Source organism: Trichomonas vaginalis, chromosome I (genome assembly GCF_026262505.1).
Source record: "Trichomonas vaginalis G3 chromosome I, whole genome shotgun sequence".
NCBI lineage: Eukaryota > Parabasalia > Trichomonadida > Trichomonadidae > Trichomonas > Trichomonas vaginalis.
This window is the reverse complement of record NC_067203.1, coordinates 5,083,915-5,103,398: the sequence shown is the minus strand read 5'-3', so window position 1 is coordinate 5,103,398 and position 19,484 is coordinate 5,083,915. Positions and strand designations below refer to the sequence as shown.

The following is a 19,484-nucleotide window of genomic DNA, read 5'->3' as shown; positions in this document are numbered from 1 at the left end:
AGATACGTAGTTTTAAGAGTTAATGGTAAATTCAAGGGTCAATTTGATTACTTCAAGAATTTGATGAATTCATGCACAAAGGAATTTTATGATAATTTACTGACGTATTTTATGCAATATGACCTTTCATCATTTAATGTACGAATCATGCCGATGACTGAAGCCAAACAAGATTTAATAGAATTATCAACAAATCCTTTAGATGAATGGATAAATACACATTATGATGAATTGTGTGCAGGTATGACGTGTAAAAATGCTCTATTCTGCAAACCATCAGACATGAAAGACAAGAATTTTCAAATGAGCATTAAGGATAAATGTGATAGGAAACATAGAAGAATAGATGGTAAACAAACATGGTGTTATGTTTTGAAAGAAGAAATGAAAGGATTATATAAACAGGTTGAACCAAACGATAATGAGGATTCATTTACTGACGATGAAATACCTGTAAATGAAGCTTTATAAAGTATGATTTGAATTTATTTTTGCATTAATCCTGCTGTGTTGTCAAAATGTCATGTTGTCACACTTTTTCAGAGAAGTTAATTAACCTGGTAGCACATGGTAACATGGTAACACCCTCAGTTCTTCAAAAATAATTCATAAATACCTTCCTCATTAATTCTGCGTGAATTTTGTATAAAAAACAACCGTCTGAATTCCGGCGGTTGCTATATTCTTCACAAAACATTTACGATGAAGTTTTGACAAAACATTTACGATGAAGTCATGACAAAGCATATACGATGAAATCATGACAAAACATTTACACTCATTACGATGAAGTCATGACAAATCATTTCCGGGACTGTTGTCAAAATGTCATGTTGTCTCATTTTTTCAGAGAAGTTAATTAACCTGGTAGCACATGGTAACATGGTAACACCTTCAGTTCTTCAAAAATAATTCATAAATACCTTCCTCATTAATCCTGCTGTGATGTCAAAATGTCATGTTGTCTCATTTTTTTAAAGAAGTTAATTAACCTGGTAGCACATGGTAACATGGTAACACCTTCAGTTCTTCAAAAATAATTAATTATTGAATAACCTGAAACCATTAACGTAAACATTATTTTTGCGTCATTTACACTCATTATGATGAAGAAGTCATGACAAATCATTTCCGGGACTGTTGTCAAAATGTCATGTTGTCTCATTTTTTCAGAGAAGTTAATTAACCTGGTAGCACATGGTAACATGGTAACACCTTCAGTTCTTCAAAAATAATTAATTATTGAATAACCTGAAAACCTTGACAAAACATTAACGTAAACATTATTTTTGGGTCATTTACACTCATTAACGATGAGGTCATAACAAATCATATACGATGAAGTCATGACAAAGCATATACGATGAAACCTTGACAAAGCATATACGATGAAATCATGAAAATTCAACAGGTTAGTTATCGGGTTAGAAAACGTGTTAGATCTAACATTCTAACGTAAACATTATTTTTGGGTCATTTACACTCATTACGATGAAGTCATGACAAATCATTTCCGGGACTGTTGTCAAAATGTCATGTTGTCACAAACTTTAGAACGGCATAATTTAAATTTTTATTTTTATCATAAATGGATACCCCACAAGCTCAAAATTTACCACGAATCATAACAAGGGAGGAAACGATAAAAATGATGCGAGAACTTGCTAAAAATAACAAACCACTAAAACTGAGAAAATGCGGTTATGCAGTAATGATGGAAAGAGAGATGTTGTCAAAGAAAAATAAAAATTAAATTTGGATTGAGTTTAAAAATTCATCTTTATTAAATTCATCTCTTCCAATCAATTTATTTATTCTATTAAATTCTTTTATTTTTGCTTCACTCAGTTTAAGGATTGAACGGTAAGTTTCTAACTTTTCAATTATTTCCTTCTTCTCTTTATCGTTTTCAATTACTTTAGTTTTATGGGCATCAACCCCACCGCATTGCGGCTTCTTTTTGTAATAGCATATTTTTGATTTAATTCTGTTTAGTTTCTTTTTATATTCATTGTCTGGACTCTTGGCTGCTTTGTTGTCACGCATTTCTTACGAAATAAAAAAATTAAATATTATTTAAATATAATGGAGTAATAAAATAAATCGGAATTTCTATTAATTTATTGTCAACTTCAACTAATGCATTGCCGTTAATATATCTAACAAATTCAGCTATTGTGTCAAATCTTCGTCTTCTTTTTGTCATTGATTTATTAGTTTTTCCATAATCGAGATGAATCAAAACTTTATCCCCTTGTTTAAAATTCATGAGCCCCGAATTAATTTGTTCACGTTTAACATCATTCAACCTTTCCATTTGCTTTCTAATATATTCCCATTCTTTTGAAATATCATTTTTCATTTCCACTGGTTTCATGTTTATAGTTCTATGCCATGTATTATTGTAATAATATACTAACTGTTGTATGATGGAGTCATGATTTCCATCCCAGTATATCTGACCGTTAACCCCTAACGCATCTCTAAGAGTTCTCATTACCGCATCAACTATTTTATTATGAAACGTATATGGAGAGGATGAAAAGAAAAAATTAATTTGTGGGAAATAATGAGTCATAGTTGCCTGAAATCCTTTATCACCATCACCCCTGATATTATCTACTATTTCATGATCTAGTAAGTATTGTATAGCTCTTCTTGTTTCCTGTTCTGTTTTCCCTTTCACCGGAATGCAATATAAATATCTAGTGTTAATGTTAATGGCAAATAAATAAGTAACGTTTCATTTTGAATATTCCAGATGATCGATTTCGTATGAATATGGATATGGAGCAAATGAAGGGCGACTAAATTTTTCCTTTAACGGTTGAATTTTCGGGTCAATTGGTTTATTTAATATCTTGAAATCCTTTTTAAAATCTTTTTGCTTCTTTAATGTTTGAAATGGATATAATAAAGTGAATGATGAAGGATTAACTGAAGGAGGAGGAGGTACTGTCGTTGGAGGTTTTGGTGTTGCAAGTGGTTTAATTTTATCTGCTTTGATTTTGGAATTCATTCCCCCCTTCATTAATTCTGGATGTATTCTATTCATTTGTTTTAAATATGCTGTATATAAAGGTTTGATATACTTTCCCGCTTCGAGTTTATGTTGAAGGATGAATTCCAAAAGTTGATCTTCATTTAAAAGTCGGGCTGAATACGGTTTAACTAATGAATCATAAATTAAAGCTTGTGCTTCATTTATGGTCTGAAGGACCTGGATGTTTTGCACCTTTTGTTTTTGTTCCTTTGGCTGTTGAACATTTGCTACTTTAGACCTCGGCTTTGGTTTTTGTGGCTCAGGATTATATAAATTATATAATTCATCAATATCTTCTTCTGTTAATACTTTATTTTTGAAATCTTTCAACTGTTTAAGTTGTGATTTAGTTTTTCCCTTTGTATATTCATTATTTTTAATTTTGTCTTTAATTTTAGAAATTATTTTATTATGATATTTCAAAATTTCATTTTTATAATATGGATAATAATATTCCATATCATCACCCATTATATTGTTATTATGTTTTTGGAGATATGATTTTAATTCATAATAAGTAAGAAAATTTTGATTAAATACTAAATCATCAATTAAAATTTTTAAATCTATGTTATCCATTTATATAAAAATAAAATCAATGTTTTAAAGGTGCCCACCTCTTTGAATCATAGTATCAAAACCATTATTTACATATTGAATCACATCATTAACGGTTCCTTTTATCTCTTCTGTGGCATTTTATTAAAAATAAAATTTTAAATTCATGACTCAACTCCTACGTTTTTAAATTGTATTAAATAAATGGCATACAACATCCATTTTCACAACATACGGCCTTAGTGTGTGCTCCTGTTAATGCAGTCTTACCGATTGTTAAGCGAGTCATTGACCCGTTTTTAAGTTGTAAATTAATATTTTGACCATCAAATATCACTTTATCATTTATTATATCCAAATATTTTTAGGTGTTAATTGCTTATTTTGTCTTAAACTAACACCCTTCATTTTTTGTGCAATCTTTTTAAAATCACTTCCATCGATTGAACCGTTGAATGATGTATAACACTTAGGACATAAAGCAACCATGTTATCACCTTGTTTCTCAATTGCTAAACCCAATAATTTTTTCTCATGTGCTTTTTCTTCAGCTTTATTCTTTAATTTAGGTTTAAATTTCTCATCAAAACAGAAGAAATCAAATGGTGCGAATTTGGAAATGTTTTTATCATAAAATTTTTATCGGTAACAATCGCCTGAAATGCTTGAGTGTTAGGAAGACTTGGATCGCCAGCAATAGCCCAATAAGATGAATCAGTATCACCTTCAATGAAATGAAAACGATTAACATTCATGCATTTATACATAAAATCATAAATGAAAACCAAATACCAGTATTTAGCATTATCTAAAGTGAAGAATGCCTCTTGTAAACATGTATCACATCTATAAAATCTATCTTTAAGCATCACTTGATATGTATCTTCACCTATTTCTCTTATGTTTTTAAACTTATTTGACATACATGCAACGCGTGCCCTCTGTGCATTCATTATTTTAGTCTTTGCGTAATTTTGTGTATTCATTGCATCGTAACCATATGATCCATTAAGTGAAATTTTGCAAAATAAACTTTTTCCTTTATTTCCTTCTAATTCAGCCTTTTGTCTTTCGTTCATAAATTTGTTCGCAAATTCATTAAAACAAGTGTTTTTCGTAAATGTTAAAATTGATTGAATATCATCGATGATAAAATTAAACCTGTCTATTAGATACCATAGATAATAAGAAGAAAATGGTTGATATTGGTTGTGTGTTGATGCTAACTGAGTTAATTTCCTCTGTTTCTGGTCAACCGGTAGATTGTTTGATTTCATGTAATTATACATAAAACTACCAATTGTTTTTTCATCTGTGATAATATCTAAGTTTCTTATTATCGGTAAAAAGTTTATGTAATCATTAATGTATTTTTCATCAATGTGACCCTTTACTTCAGCAACGAATAAAGTATTTTTCTTCTTAATTATTCCCAGTGCTTTTGCTTTCTTTGTTGCTGTATCACAAATGATAACACCATTCAATCTTCCCGGCATATACATTTTATGGTCAGTATATTGAATGAAATCATGAGGATTAGATGAAAATGATGAAGGATATAATGAATTAAAATCAACACCAACGAAATGAGTCATAATGTTGGTGGTGTCCTCATTTGATACAGTTTTAGTTTCTGGATTATATGAAAGTTTATTAATGTGCGTGATTCCTTTAAGATTTACTCTATGTGAACATTTGATAAACCACCAGTAATTCCATTACGGAGAATGTGATAAGCTTCAACTGAATCTAAAGTCATTGGTAAATTATTTTTTAATGCATAATTTCTTAAATTGATTCTTAAACGTTGAACATCTTCATCTTTATTTGATTTCACGACATTGCAATAACAACACATTAACTGACAATTTTCTTTGGTATGTGGTTTTTCATTATCGATTCTATCCAATGTTGGTTTATTTGCATATGTAAACGCTTTACCACACATTTTGCATTTAGATGAAAGGATTAAATCGTGATAGTATTGAAAATCATCCATTGAAACATTATTTTTAGTATCCCTTTCTGCTTTTTCATCTTGTTTCTTATATGATTCAATTTTATATTTCCAATACTTTTTCGTTAATTCAAAACTTGATTCTATCTCTTCCTCAGGATATTTTTCATTAGGATTAAAGTCTTTATATGCTAAAGCGTAACGAATCATTGAAGCATTCGATGATAAAGAAAGATTATGAAGCATGTCAATTTTATAAACAAATGTTTCTTCAATAATTTTATCAATTGGGTCAATCATAATTTCAAACATCTTTATTGCAATAATGAAAATATTCTAATCTATTCTTAAAGTTTTTAGCATCATATTGAGATATATTTGATAACACTATCTGATATAGTTTCTTGGGTTAATGCTGAATAAAAATGAATCTTTCGTGAATGGTTCCTCTTTATATAATTCTTCTTCGTAATTTCCCATGTGATGAATTGATAAGGGAAAAGGATTTAACACGTGATTTATTGTTTCCGAAATCTTGAGTGAATTGGTCTAATGTCCCACCCGCTATATAATTTCTGATGTCAATAAATCTCAATTCATATGGAGTGTTTGTTTTCTTTACATGATTTGCTTAAATTGTGAAGAAGAACCAGCATTGATTTATTTTCCATTTTGCGGTGTTTAAATCACGAAGAATTAAATTTAAATCAAACTTTCCCGAATTAAACTATGATATTCACTTTATTGAATTCCTCATCTAGAAGTTCTTTAAATGCTTCCTTCTGTTTTTCATTTAATGTATGAGACAAAGTCCCCGCCGTTTGGTCTGAAAGACCTTCAGGACTCAAAGAGTCCGTTTGCGACTTCATTAATTCTTCATATTGTTCAATATTTGATTTAGCAACTAATGAACAGGTTGAAAATAAAAACTCAATCCAATCAGAAATAAAAGAATCACTCGAAGTTAAGCAAAAATTCCTCGTATATGTTTATCATTTAATTTAACCGTTGATGATACCATGAATGGTTTAAAGTAAGCGTTCAAAGTTGCACACTCAGAAAGTTAATTCTTCTTTAGTCTCTAATGTTTCGAAGTCAAAGTAATATAATATCTTGTCGGTTTATAATATTCCTGCAAATTATGAGCTAATAACCACTGATATATCTTCTGTTTCGTAATATGTGGTGCATGGTTGCTGTGTCTTTTGCAACTGAACGTCTTGAATTAATCTTCCATTATTTTCTTTACATTTCTCACAATGCTTTAAAAATCTTCTTTGGTTTTTCCTTTCTGGATCATCACGGATAGAATAAACTTCTTCTTTACAATATGGACAAACTCTATAGCCGGTGAGTGCTTCAACGTCTGTTATTCTGTCAGCGTGAAGTTTTCCACATGGACTCTGTTTAATAAAATATTTACTGTTTCAAATTCTGGATCTATCATTATTGAATCCACTAATGGAAAGTCTACCTTATTTATGTCCACGTCTTCTGGTTGAGGATCACAATAATAGAAATCAATATTAACATTTAACATTCTCGCTAATCTCTCACTTTCTGATGAAATGTTAAACCCTTCATAGGCATCTATTGCTTCATTTAAATAACTTCTACGAGTTTTAGGATTAACACCATCAGGAATGTTATAGAAGCGTTTAAATAACCTTCTACCTTCTGCTCTAATTTGATTATCATTCATTTTAGCGGTTCCGTTTTTGTTCATTTATGTAAGAACAAAAAATTAAAAAATAAATAAAAAAAGTTTATTTTTTAAAGCCCATAAAATGAATTAAGAACACATAAATTTTTATCATCCGCGACGTGACGAATACATTTTAATTTACTCAAGAATGCGTACCCTGATACATTAAATCTAATTCCTGTCTTATTTAATTTCACAACTTTGAAAAGGAATGTATGAATAGCTATAAAATGATGAGAAGATGTTTTATGGGTTGCTTCCATTTTTTCTGAAATAAATGAATAAATATAATGCTTATCGTTTTCATATCTTTTATATTCTTAATAACGAATGGTATAGACTTTCCACTTCATCTTCCTTCGGTGCTGTTCTTTCATATGAAACATTATTGGTATCTTCAATAATGAAACCACAATCACACAAAATTTTATATGTTCCAATGGTTTCTTTTGATATTTTATCTAATAAATCAAAAACTTTATCAACACCTGTGCATTTATTTAAATAATAATTTGTGTAAATATCATGATCTTCTTTCTTAATCGTATTAGTTGCATATGTCACGTTTTTAAGAGCTTTTTTGAATTTCTCAGAATCGAGAGGGGGTGAAAGTAAGATACAAGGGTATTTTTCATTATCAATAAATTGTAACTTATGTTTACGAATAAATTTAGTACCTTCTTCTGAAAGTGTTTCATCTATTTCGCCATCTAATAAATTTTGTGTTGATTCTGAGACATAATTTTTATATCTTTCTTCATGAGATTTCTGAATTGCTGATTCTGAAGCTGGGATATTCATTAAACCCTCTACTTCATTTTCATTATATTTTTCAACTTCTCTTAATTCCTTAATTTTTTCATTATTTCATCTCTTATTTTTTCAGTCTTTCAATTTCAATTTCATCGTATTCATCATCATCTTTAATCCGTTCTTCATAATATTCAGGGAAAACATCAGGTTCTTTAGGTTTTTCTTCTTCAGATGTGGGATATAAGAAATTTATAACATCATCTTTATTCATTTTTCCATCATAATCTAAATCATTTAATAACTCGGCAAATTTTTGACAATTTCTTAAATAATATTTACTAACTTCATAACACATCTCATCTAATATATCCTCTATTTCCTCGTTTGTGAATCCTAATTTTTTAACGTTGTTAGTTTTGACGCTCATTTCATACAAAATAAAAATAAATTATTCAAAAATGTGAGACATGAATTTTTAAAGTTTATTTTTTTATTTTTTATTTCATTATGGTAGTGAATCTTTCATTCATGAAAATAATTATTTCTAATTTCTTTTACTCGTTTATGAGGTCTTTGATTATGACTCCATTGATTCCATTCAGGATTTAAACAATGTTTAATTAATCGCGGAATATCTGATATCATCTATATATAGCTTCTTTTATAAAAGATAAAAAATAAATTATTTTAAAATTAATGTTAATTTTTTAAAATGTGTTTAGTATATAATATTTATTACTAATTTATTTAATAATGTCGCGCTTTCTTACGAATTCATGACTTAAAAAACGTAAGAAAAAATTTTTATATCATCTATATATAGAAGATGTGAAAATATACTTTCATCTATATATAGACGTAACAAAAAAAGTCACACAACCCTTCCTATCCTACTACTATTTACACAGCCATCGATCTTCATACTCACTAAAAATATTAATACGAAATTGCTACATAGTTGCCTCATGGAATGAAGAAAGAGCAACACAAAGTAATTTCCGAAATTATCTTGAAGCTTACTAGCCGATTACTGGATAATGCCTTTCATGCTTCTTATGAGTAAGACTTCAATTAATATTTTCATAATACCGACCTCAAAAATGAGAGTGTCACCAAAATTCACATTCATATCTGACTCGATTTTTGAAAATAAAAATTGCCGAGTTTTCAGGAAATTCAACAATTCCCACAATGAGTTCACTATATCTCAGGAAATAAAAGCCACAGACATAAAAGATATCCATAGAAGATATATAGGAAGCAGAACAACAATTGCAAAACATCAATTCTATGACATTCATATTCCAAATCGATATTTATTTAAATTATATTGCAAAAGAATCTTTGATATACCATTTCTTTGATTTGTTCTAAGCTACTCGCTGAAATATATTAAGATGAGATAAATTGAGCACAACACTCAGAAAAAAGTGACAACAAGGAATCACATGTAAAGACAGAATTAGTGCATTCCAACAAAAACTATACTACTGCAATAGAATATAAAATACATTGGTTTTAAAAATTAAAAAACTTTTGTTATCTTTAATTTTTTTTTTCTTCTTATTCGAAGAAGTAGTCTAATAATATTTTATTGATGAAGGATAGATAAGAATTCGGTAATATTAATAACCTTATCGCGGTTCCTATCGAGACTATCAATTGTAGCAATTGCGTCATTTTTAGTAACATCAACGCCCATTAATTTTCCAAGGCAGATGACTTCGTTAAGATCAAGCTGCTGGTTGTGATCGACATCGCAAATAGCAAATATTTCTCTCAAGAGTAAGTCTTGATCTCTTGAGCATGCATGCTCGCAAAAATCTAAAAACTCGTCGAAGCTAATGACACCATCTTTGTTTCTATCGTATTTTTCGAAAAGGAGAACAACCATCAATCTGTCAACGTAGCTCGCTTCCCATTGTAATATTTCACCAACTTCTTCACGGTCGAGCTTTCCATCTCCGTCAGCATCCAAATCTTCAAACTGTTGTTTGAATTCCTGAAGCTGGGCAGGAGTAAAGATACAAGTATTCTTTGCCATTGACACTTTTATATGAGTTTTTGAGAAAATTATGTATTATATATACTAATGAAAACAATCAATCTTTCTTGATAGGCGGATAATTCTGAAGAGACGATAAAAATTTATTAAAATATGAATCATACAAAATTACTTTATCCGCTAGAGGCTGACAGCCGTGAGAACATTATCACTTTACTCTCACAAACTTTATATTACTTGACATGGAAACATGGATAAACATATATTGTTTTCCAAATGACTATATCTGGAGAAAGAGAAATATCTGCGACCCGGCAATCATATGTATACTAAAGACAATAGCTACCCACCAATGGATCATTTACCACTTAAACAAACACGAGTCTGACAATTTAATATAAAAAAAAATGAAAATATAATTTTTGTTCATTTTGGAACATAAGAATCAATTACATTAGGGCATTTATACTATACATTCAATCAATAGCCCTTCAAAGTCATTTCAAAATTTTATTGTTTTAGATATTCTATATCAATCCAAGTTAATAGATATAGAAACAATTTACCCAATCATACAATGATTAGCGACATACTTCATTAACACAAATCTTTTACAAAATTTCATTGATCGAAATATTTACGATGATTAATAAAAATCGTAATAAGAAAACAAACAAAATTTATTCACTAAATATAAAAACAACCGAAATAAATTAATACAGAAAATAATATCTATACAAAAGCAGATTTCTTCTTCGCAATGCGAGAAAAATGATCAACTACAATTGCCAGCGATAAGAGCTGCTTGGGATCTATATCATCGATGGCGCGTATGGACCAAGTTGTATCCGAAACGTACGTTAACGTAATGTATTCAATATTTGAGGCCTTGTCAACAAATGAAACCGTTCTGTTTGAATCCGAAGGTTCTCTGGGAGAGTAATTACCTTGGATTTCCAACTTATCTCTTGGTGTGTGTATTCTAAGGGAAAGAGAAAGTTGATCTTCTTGAATATTTGCCTTAATCTGTTCTGAAGAGTATTGAACGTTATCCTGAATATCAGAAAGTGCGAACTCTGTTGTTTTATTAAATGCCATGAAAATTCCTACGTGTTTGCTAGTATTTTGTTGCGATTTTGTTCCGGAACTGATGAAAATAGGAGAATTAACCTTAATACTTCTATCTTTCTGCTTTGCACGAAATAGAGTATATTCTCCTTGCTTAATTTTGTAAGAAGCGTGTGTTGTTAAACCTAATTTGTTATGCTCTGAAGTGAATATGTAATCATTATATTTCGGTAATATGCTCTGAAGGTTAAGATGTTCTACATTAGTTGGAGAGTCTGATGCATCAATAGATTTGACCGAAAAATTAACCAAGCTTCTTTTGCGCATTGATCTATTAATCAGATGCTTTGACGGTGGACTATTAGGTTCTTTTACAGATATTAAGTTTTCAACTTTTGGAATTGCTAAACTTGTATTTGCTCGAGTGTTTATCCGTTTCCTTGTTCTAATTGGTTTGCTCTTTAAGGCGTTCATCATTGAGTTAAAGATTAATTCATCACCTGTATCAGAAGAACTATCACTTTCTGAATCTTCTGAAGGATAACGTTCTTCGATTGTAAGCTTCACGATGGATTTATCAAGCTTTGCATATTTATCTTTACGCTTATTTAGTTTTAATTGGGATTTCGAGCCCTTTTACTTGTTTCTAGAAGAAATTGGAGAATGAATCGAATTTTTTTCGTAAGGACTATTATGCTGATTTGAATTCTCCTGGATTGCACTTTCGTTAAGAGAGATCTTTGACGTGTTAGCTAAAAATATTTGATTTTCTAGCATAACAAACAAATTAGAATCTCAAAAAAGTTCTGTTATGAAAAGTTTACATATATTGATTTTTTTGAGAAGTCTACAATTTCACGTTAATTGCTAAATAATAACGTGGTAAATGAGATATTGTGAATTAACTATTAATGAATTTCGATTGAAAAGAAAAAATGTGACATTAGAAATATATCGATCGATTTAATATAAATCATATAAATAAACAATATCTGTTAACATGATTTTTTAAGCACTTTCAAATTACGATCAATAAATAATTACAAAATATTTGCCAAACAATCACACAACCATTGCAGTTTAATTGAGTTTTTCAAAAATAAAATTGTGACCATATCGATTTCTAAAATTAACTTTATATCTATAAGATGTTCAAATATCATTCTATTTTCAAGTTGAATTCTCATTCAATTTCTTGCTTTCAAAGTATTCAAATATATTGTTTTGGAAAAAAATATTTTTGGAAACGTATCTAACTTCTATTTCGTTGAAATGTTTTCTTTTCTTTTTTTATATTTTTGAATGTATATTACGGTTTAAAATTAAAAATAGCTCATTAATGTATGTTTAGTAATGGAACCAATAATAAATTGACAACTATTTTTTGTCAAAATTATTAAAATTTGGATCATAATCCACACATATTATTTTCTTGAACTCATTTTAAGTGGAATTACGCTTTCGTTAATAATCAGAGTCAATCCGAACAATTTTGCATCACTATAATTTTTTTTTTTCAGTATTGACTTGATATATATATATTTCTTGTCACTGTAATATCAAATAAAGATCAGAATGCATAATATCAAATTAAAGTTTTGTAGCTCAAATTGTTAATAAAATATCCAATTATAAGAATCTAAAGTTTTGATATAACATCTTATTAACAGCTTTCTAAGTTAATATTGCTACACCTTACAGCTTTTCAAACAGCTTTTTTTTGGATAAACCCGTTGTTCTAAGAACTTATTCTAAAAGGATTTATAAAGGACTAATAATCCAAAGATTTGCCTTTTGGTTCGGAAGCTTCAAAATAAAATAATTTATAAAATAATCACGTATTCCAGAATGGCAATATGGCAAATATCCATTTTATCAATTGGCAATTTAAATGATTAATTAAATGGCTTCAACATAGCAGACAATGATGGATTTATAGAACCCGAGCGACAGATTGTCTCAGAAATTTAACGTCTTTTTTTCTGGAAAATAAACATCTTTTACTATTTATCAAATGGGTACTGATAATTACAATTTAATTCAAAATTCAAATGTATATCAAATTCGGCAAACCCAAATTTTAGCTAAAAGTGACGATCGGTAATCACACCCTTCACGGGTGTGTCACTTTTAGCTAAAATTACCCCTACTCTATCAAATTCGCTATTCTTCTTCATCGAATGCTAAAATACACGTTTAATCGTTTCATATTTCATGCAGGACAATATTGATTTTTTTGTTAGATATGAAAGAAAGTCCATTGAAAGCATTGAAAATTTTTTTCGGTGATATTTTTCAAAACCCAATTCATAAAATCTATAAATACTATAAAATAACATAATTCTAGAAATATAGTTATCCAAACCGAAATTTCTTATTCAAAAACACTAGGTTTTTGAGACCCCTATTTTTCGATGGTTAATTCTCATATAACTTTTTCATCCTAATCACCAATCTAATATATTCCAATTTTTATTTTATGTTTTTGAGAGGAAATTTATCGTCAACAATCTTAAAGTTTGATGTTTCTCTTCTTTATTACACAGTCTCTATGTTGGGAACTTCCAACATATCCTAGTAACTTTTACGCCGGATTCAACGGCTGGGTCAAGGTCCAAGGAAAAATCGGCAAAATGGTAGATAATAAAACAATCTTTGGATTCCCAGTTGTCGCAAATTTCAATGCTTCTCATTATCTTATTGATATGCTCGAGCCTTACAAAGGTACAGTTAAATCATTAGGAGACTTTAATTCTTTCTTTTCAGATTTCCAAGCTGATGTCTCCGATAAAATTCAATATGTTCAAGATTACGTTTCAGATACCAAACAATTGACTGGTCTAATTGTAGGAGCTGCCTTTGCAATCATCATCTTAATTATTTTCCTTATTTTGGTCCTCCTTTTATTCCTCTTTTACATTTTCACATGCTGCTGCTGCAAGCCAAAGGAGTCCTCAATGCCAAACTGGTGTTCTAAGGGCTGCATGTTAGTTGCTTCAGCTCTTTATCTCCTTGCCGGTATCTGCTTCTTCTTCATCATTTCCCCAGTAAGAAGCACATACAACACAGCCCTTCATTTGGAAGATGCCTATGCCACCGTCTACCCAGAAGTCAACAGTTCCCTTATCACTCCATTCTCCAACAACATCAATTCACTTTTAGATGACATTGTTTCCTACATTGATAAGGTCCCAGATGACATTAAATACTTCGTTAAAACCATTGTTAACGGTCTCAAAAATGGATACAACAGCGTTGTTAGCACTGTTACTAACTCTGAAAACTACGATCCTGCCACAAACTCCAATCCACAAAATCTCTTTGATGCATTAGAATTACTTAAGTATCATGTTCAGAAGTATAACAATGACTCAAAAGAAATTTGTCGTGTTGAATCTTCTATTCCAAAGCTTGACTTCACAGAACAAATCCAAAGCGTTAAGGATCATATTAATGATGCTCTTAAATCCATGGATGACAGTATTCGACAGTTGAATGACACTGGTTCTACAATTTCTGATCCACTTGTTGACCAACTCGATCAAATCAAGGATATGAAACTTAATGATAATATCAAAGAATACACAAACATGGCTGATGGAGTTAGCACCCTCAATATCCTGTTACTCCAACTTGGTGTCAATCCAAACATGACAGAGCTTATTGAAATTGCCAAGGCAATCAAATACCCAGTTTATAGTATCATTGGTTTAGGTGCTGGCGCTTTCTTGATTCTCGTTGCCTCAACATGGTGCATCTTCTGCGGCCACAGCAAGTGCTCTCGCTGCCAGGCTTCTTGCTGCCCATGCTGCCACCTCTTCTCTGGTTTCTTGGCATATTTGGTTCTTGGTCTTGTTTCTTTCGTCGTCGCTTATGTCTGCGTCATTGTCCACGAAACAGTTTTGTCATTTGATACAGTTATTAACTACGTTCCAGATTTGACTCAGAACGGAACATTGGAATTCTCATTCTCACAGGATGTCAAGGTCAATGATGTTTCGATCACAATCTCTATTGACCCAATCGTTGTCGATCTCACAAAGATCAAGGGAAGTCCAATGGATACAATTCTTCATTCTGATAAGAGTGACAGTTCTTTGATGAGTGTTATCGATATCCAGAAGATTCTCAACACTGATCATCTTCTTGAGAGATGCGCCAACATTTCTAACTGGTTCAACAATACTATTTACGAAGGTATTGCTTCAGTTTTCTCTGATGCTATTGGCCCAGCTAAGAAACAACTTCCAGATAATATCAAAGAAAACGATAACTATCCAAAGAACATTAGTAAAGAAGTTGAAGATGCAAATGACAAGATTGAAAAAAGTGGATTGACACCTGATGAGAAGAAGACATTGCAGGATGATCTTACTGCAATTGCAAAAGATATCGATGAAATACTTCCAGGTAAGTATCAAAATACATACAACGCCGCCAAATCCAATATCTTCGATAAGTACAGTTCAAACTTCCTTGCCACATGGAATGGTGAATTGTTCCCATCTCTTGAACGTTTCTTGAACGCCACAACTAATTTAACATCAGGAGCTGTCAACCATCTTGTTGATGCATTCAAAGGTGCTAAGCTTGCTCCAATATCTAAATTGGCTGCATTATTTGGAACAATTGTAACATATAATACATCTTATGCCCTTTCTGCTATCTTCTTCATGTGCCAATTCGGTGCTGCTGCTGTTTTCATCTCTTCCCTCCTCATCTACATCAGAAGGAAAGGCATGATGAACCCTGATGCTGTTTCATCTTCATATGACGAGTCTTCTAGCTATGATTATGATAAATCATCATCTTCTGGAGGAAAGATGAACAAGGCTTCTTCTGATTATTCATCATCAGATAGGAAGGCATCTTCATCATCCTCTTCTTCATTCTCATCCTCATCAAGCTCTGGAGGAAATGCTAGACGCAAGAGAAGATACTCTAAGAAAAACCAAATCTTTTTGTGTGTTATTTTTATTTATAATTTTTTTTTCGCTGTTGTCAAAGAAACTTCATTAAAGATTTTTTTATTTAGATATTTTCTTTCTACTTTTTTTCTGAATTTTGTGAAAAATAATTTAATTTGATTTGTAATTACCCTATATTTCCAACTCTTGGAAAATTTTCATGACCCCCTACCCAGGGTCCTAAAATGGGTATTTTCCTCACACAGACACCGTGGTTTTTTGAGCCGGGAAATAAATAGCGCAGACAGTTTCTACATATAGAGATATGCTTATACTTAGAGTTTGACGGGAATCTAAAGTGATTTTTTTCTGCATCGCGAAATCTAATGCAATCTCAAAATCATGAAGAAACTGCGAATCGGAGCGCAATTTTTTAATATGTTAATATATAAAGGTACCCCTACTACTGCAAATGCTTCAAATGAAAATCTAAGAAATCAGATTAATTTGATCACATTAGTATAGTATTGGTCAAACCAAAAACTCATATGTTGATATATAGCCTATAGATATTCATATTATCTACTTTTCATTGAATTACATAAGATTTAATAATCTCATAAATATTCTTTTTAATTTTCCGAATTCTGTGTGCATTTAGATTGCCTATACTTGTATATAATAATTCTAGAATGGTTTGGTTAGATATTAAGTTTTTTAGATTAATATTTTAACATTTTGATAAAACAAGCATTTGTTCCATTTTAGAATCGCCATTGAACTCTAGTTTGACTAACATGATGTTGTATGATCAAATAAATTCTAACTTCATGAGATAAATTTTGAAATTAGAAAATGCGATATCTGACTCAAATATTTATCTGAACACATTTAACATTCAATGATAAACTAAAGTACTATACAGCAGATTCGATTTGGCTTATATTTTATATAATCAACAAATAATCCTATAAAATTGTGCTATTCACGTTGCTCAAAGATGTATTGAACATTCCCTACTTGTGTATTGATAAAATTAGATATAGATTCTAATGTAAATCGATATTTTGAAAATTCATATATATTTTGTCTTGGTTTGGCATTTGGTCGTGTTGAAACCGGAATTGCAATATATATCATCTAAATATATAACTATCAAAATATGAGCTATAGATTTTTAAATTATTCTCCTGAATATGAGTGACTAACATAATTATATTGAATTGAGTAGTAAGAATCATAAATATTAGAATCTGACGATAATTTATTATAACTATAGGAACAAGATTATAAATGATGATGAAAATAAAGATTAAATTTAAATCTGAAAATTTGAAAACATTAAGTGTATATGATAGCATTACAAAATTAAATTTTATGTGGAAGAGGAAATAGAGGAATTAGAAGTATTATGAGAAAATAATAAGATATAAAAACAAGATTCTATTAAATGAGTTAATTTATAGAAAGGAATAACAGTGTGAATGTAGTAAATGAATGTTTTCATGATGTATTATTGAAATCTTAAGTTTTGTTAAGAAGATAATAAGGGAATCAAATTTTGTATTAGGAAGTTTGACCGACAAGAGTGTATTGTGCACTCTTGTCGGTCTGCATGTCTCATTCCGGGAGACATTGTCACTGCATGTCTCCCAGAATGAGACAATCTTTTGCAATCACAATGTGATTACAAAACTTCGACCGACAAGAGTGTATTGTGCACTCTTGTCGGTCTGCATGTCTCATTCTGGGAGACATTGTCACTGCATGTCTCCCAAAATGAGACACTCTTCCGCATTCATAACTTGAATGCGGAAGTTTGACCGACAAACGTGTATGGTGCACTCTTGTCGGTCTGCATGTCTCATTCTGGGAGACATTGTCACTGCATGTCTCCCAGAATGAGACAATTTTGCAATCAGAATGTGTTGCAAAACTTTGACCGACAAGAGTGTATTGTGCACTCTTGTCGGTCTGCATGTCTCATTCCGGGAGACATTGTCACTGCATGTCTCCCAGAATGAGACTCTTCCGCATTCATAATGAATGCGGAAGTTTGACCGACAAGAGTGTATTGTGCACTCTTGTCGGTCTGCATGTCTCATTCCGGGAGACATTGTCACTGCATGTCTCCCAGAATGAGACAATCTTTGCAATCAGAATGGTTGCAAAACTTTGACCGACAAGAGTGTATTGTGCACTCTTGTCGGTCTGCATGTCTCATTCGGGAGACATTGTCACTGCATGTCTCCCAAATGAGACACTCTTCCGCATTCATAACTTGAATGCGGAAGTTTGACCGACAAGAGTGCACAATACACTCTTGTCGATCTAAATGTATCTTACAATCAAAGACACTTTCATACAATCTTTTCGAAGTTAAAAAAAAATTTAATTATTTCTTTCTTTTGTTTATTAAATCGCCTTACTCACGTACTAATCTCTTTTAGAGACTCTATCGAGCTATCCCCACATATAAACCTGTGACAATAATACATATTTACTCTCTTCATATTCTGATCTCATGACACATTATCGCAAAAACTATAATTATACAACACATCTCATAAAGTCTCATTTTAGCCCTATCTAAGCGTTCAAAACCTATTTTCCACACGTAATCTGATTCTTCTGGCTCCGCTGATTCGATTTCTGCTGTCAGATCGTGAAAATATGCATCACATAAAGAGATAAATGCAAATTGCACAACTTAATATTTTCCTTAAAATTTCTCTTCAGGTTCATACCTAAATAAGCTCTTTTTTTGAAAATTCAATTTTTTCCAAAAATGTATGAATTCAAAAGTTCAGATTATATCTAGTCATTTTCCAACATTAATTTTGTGTTTTAGTTTTTGAGATATTCATTTTATTATACGTATTATTCAGAAAATTAAAAGAATTTGTGAGGGGAAACGGAGGAGATAATAAATATGTAAAGATGGATGAATAGACAATTTGAAAAAAAAGCAATAATTTTGAGTTGTGTTTATCTCTTTATGTGATGCATATTTTCACGATCTGACAGCAGAAATCGAATCAGCGGAGCCAGAAGAATCAGATTACGTGTGGAAAATAGGTTTTGAACGCTTAGATAGGGCTAAAATGAGACTTTATGAGATGTGTTGTATAATTATAGTTTTTGCGATAATGTGTCATGAGATCAGAATATGAAGAGAGTAAATATGTATTATTGTCACAGGTTTATATGTGGGGATAGCTCGATAGAGTCTCTAAAAGAGATTAGTACGTGAGTAAGGCGATTTAATAAACAAAAGAAAGAAATAATTAAATTTTTTTTTAACTTCGAAAAGATTGTATGAAAGTGTCTTTGATTGTAAGATACATTTAGATCGACAAGAGTGTATGGTGCACTCTTGTCGGTCAAACTTCCGCATTCAAGTTATGAATGCGGAAGATTGTCTCATTCTGGGAGACATGCAGTGACAATGTCTCCCAGAATGAGACATGCAGACCGACAAGAGTGAT

At 30.9% G+C, this 19,484-nt stretch overlaps 7 protein-coding genes and 2 pseudogenes across 9 annotated transcripts, besides 3 other annotated features; 2 read left to right on the top strand and 7 right to left on the bottom strand.

Moving 5' to 3' along the window:
- Positions 1-2,803: part of a mobile genetic element that runs on past the window's edge.
- TVAGG3_0932160 (uncharacterized protein) lies at positions 154-425 on the top strand (the record flags this gene model as incomplete). The annotated part of the gene is made up of 1 exon (XM_051252634.1): positions 154-425. A coding segment is annotated over one exon (272 nt), but the record flags the coding sequence as incomplete, so codon positions are not given.
- Positions 1,750-2,046, bottom strand: TVAGG3_0932150 (uncharacterized protein; the record flags this gene model as incomplete). Its single annotated transcript, XM_051252633.1, has 1 exon — positions 1,750-2,046. The coding sequence occupies one exon, from the start codon at positions 2,044-2,046 to the stop codon at positions 1,750-1,752; it is 297 nt and encodes a 98-aa protein (XP_051078207.1).
- Positions 2,804-3,797: 994 nt separating the features above from the next.
- On the bottom strand, positions 3,798-4,368 carry TVAGG3_0932130 (annotated as a pseudogene). Its single transcript has one exon. A coding segment is annotated over exon 1 (571 nt).
- Positions 4,369-5,414: 1,046 nt separating this feature from the next.
- Positions 5,415-5,858, bottom strand: TVAGG3_0932120 (uncharacterized protein; the record flags this gene model as incomplete). The annotated part of the gene is made up of 1 exon (XM_051252632.1): positions 5,415-5,858. A coding segment is annotated over one exon (444 nt), but the record flags the coding sequence as incomplete, so codon positions are not given.
- A 434-nt stretch (positions 5,859-6,292) lies between these two features.
- Positions 6,293-6,541: a mobile genetic element.
- A 524-nt stretch (positions 6,542-7,065) lies between these two features.
- Positions 7,066-7,284, bottom strand: TVAGG3_0932100 (uncharacterized protein; the record flags this gene model as incomplete). The annotated part of the gene is made up of 1 exon (XM_051252631.1): positions 7,066-7,284. A coding segment is annotated over one exon (219 nt), but the record flags the coding sequence as incomplete, so codon positions are not given.
- A 47-nt stretch (positions 7,285-7,331) lies between these two features.
- Positions 7,332-8,443, bottom strand: TVAGG3_0932090 (annotated as a pseudogene). Its single transcript has one exon. A coding segment is annotated over exon 1 (1,112 nt).
- A 316-nt stretch (positions 8,444-8,759) lies between these two features.
- TVAGG3_0932080 (calcium ion binding) lies at positions 8,760-10,065 on the bottom strand (the record flags this gene model as incomplete). Its single annotated transcript, XM_001309513.2, has 1 exon — positions 9,608-10,060. One exon carries the CDS (start codon positions 10,058-10,060, stop codon positions 9,608-9,610), a length of 453 nt encoding a protein of 150 aa, XP_001309514.1.
- A 119-nt stretch (positions 10,066-10,184) lies between these two features.
- On the bottom strand, positions 10,185-12,290 carry TVAGG3_0932070 (uncharacterized protein; the record flags this gene model as incomplete). The annotated part of the gene is made up of 1 exon (XM_001309512.1): positions 10,754-11,563. The coding sequence occupies one exon, from the start codon at positions 11,561-11,563 to the stop codon at positions 10,754-10,756; it is 810 nt and encodes a 269-aa protein (XP_001309513.1).
- An 865-nt stretch (positions 12,291-13,155) lies between these two features.
- Positions 13,156-13,241: a mobile genetic element.
- A 365-nt stretch (positions 13,242-13,606) lies between these two features.
- TVAGG3_0932050 (tweety family) lies at positions 13,607-16,116 on the top strand (the record flags this gene model as incomplete). Its single annotated transcript, XM_001309511.2, has 1 exon — positions 13,612-16,034. A coding segment is annotated over one exon (2,423 nt), but the record flags the coding sequence as incomplete, so codon positions are not given.
- Positions 16,117-19,484: the final 3,368 nt, after the last annotated feature.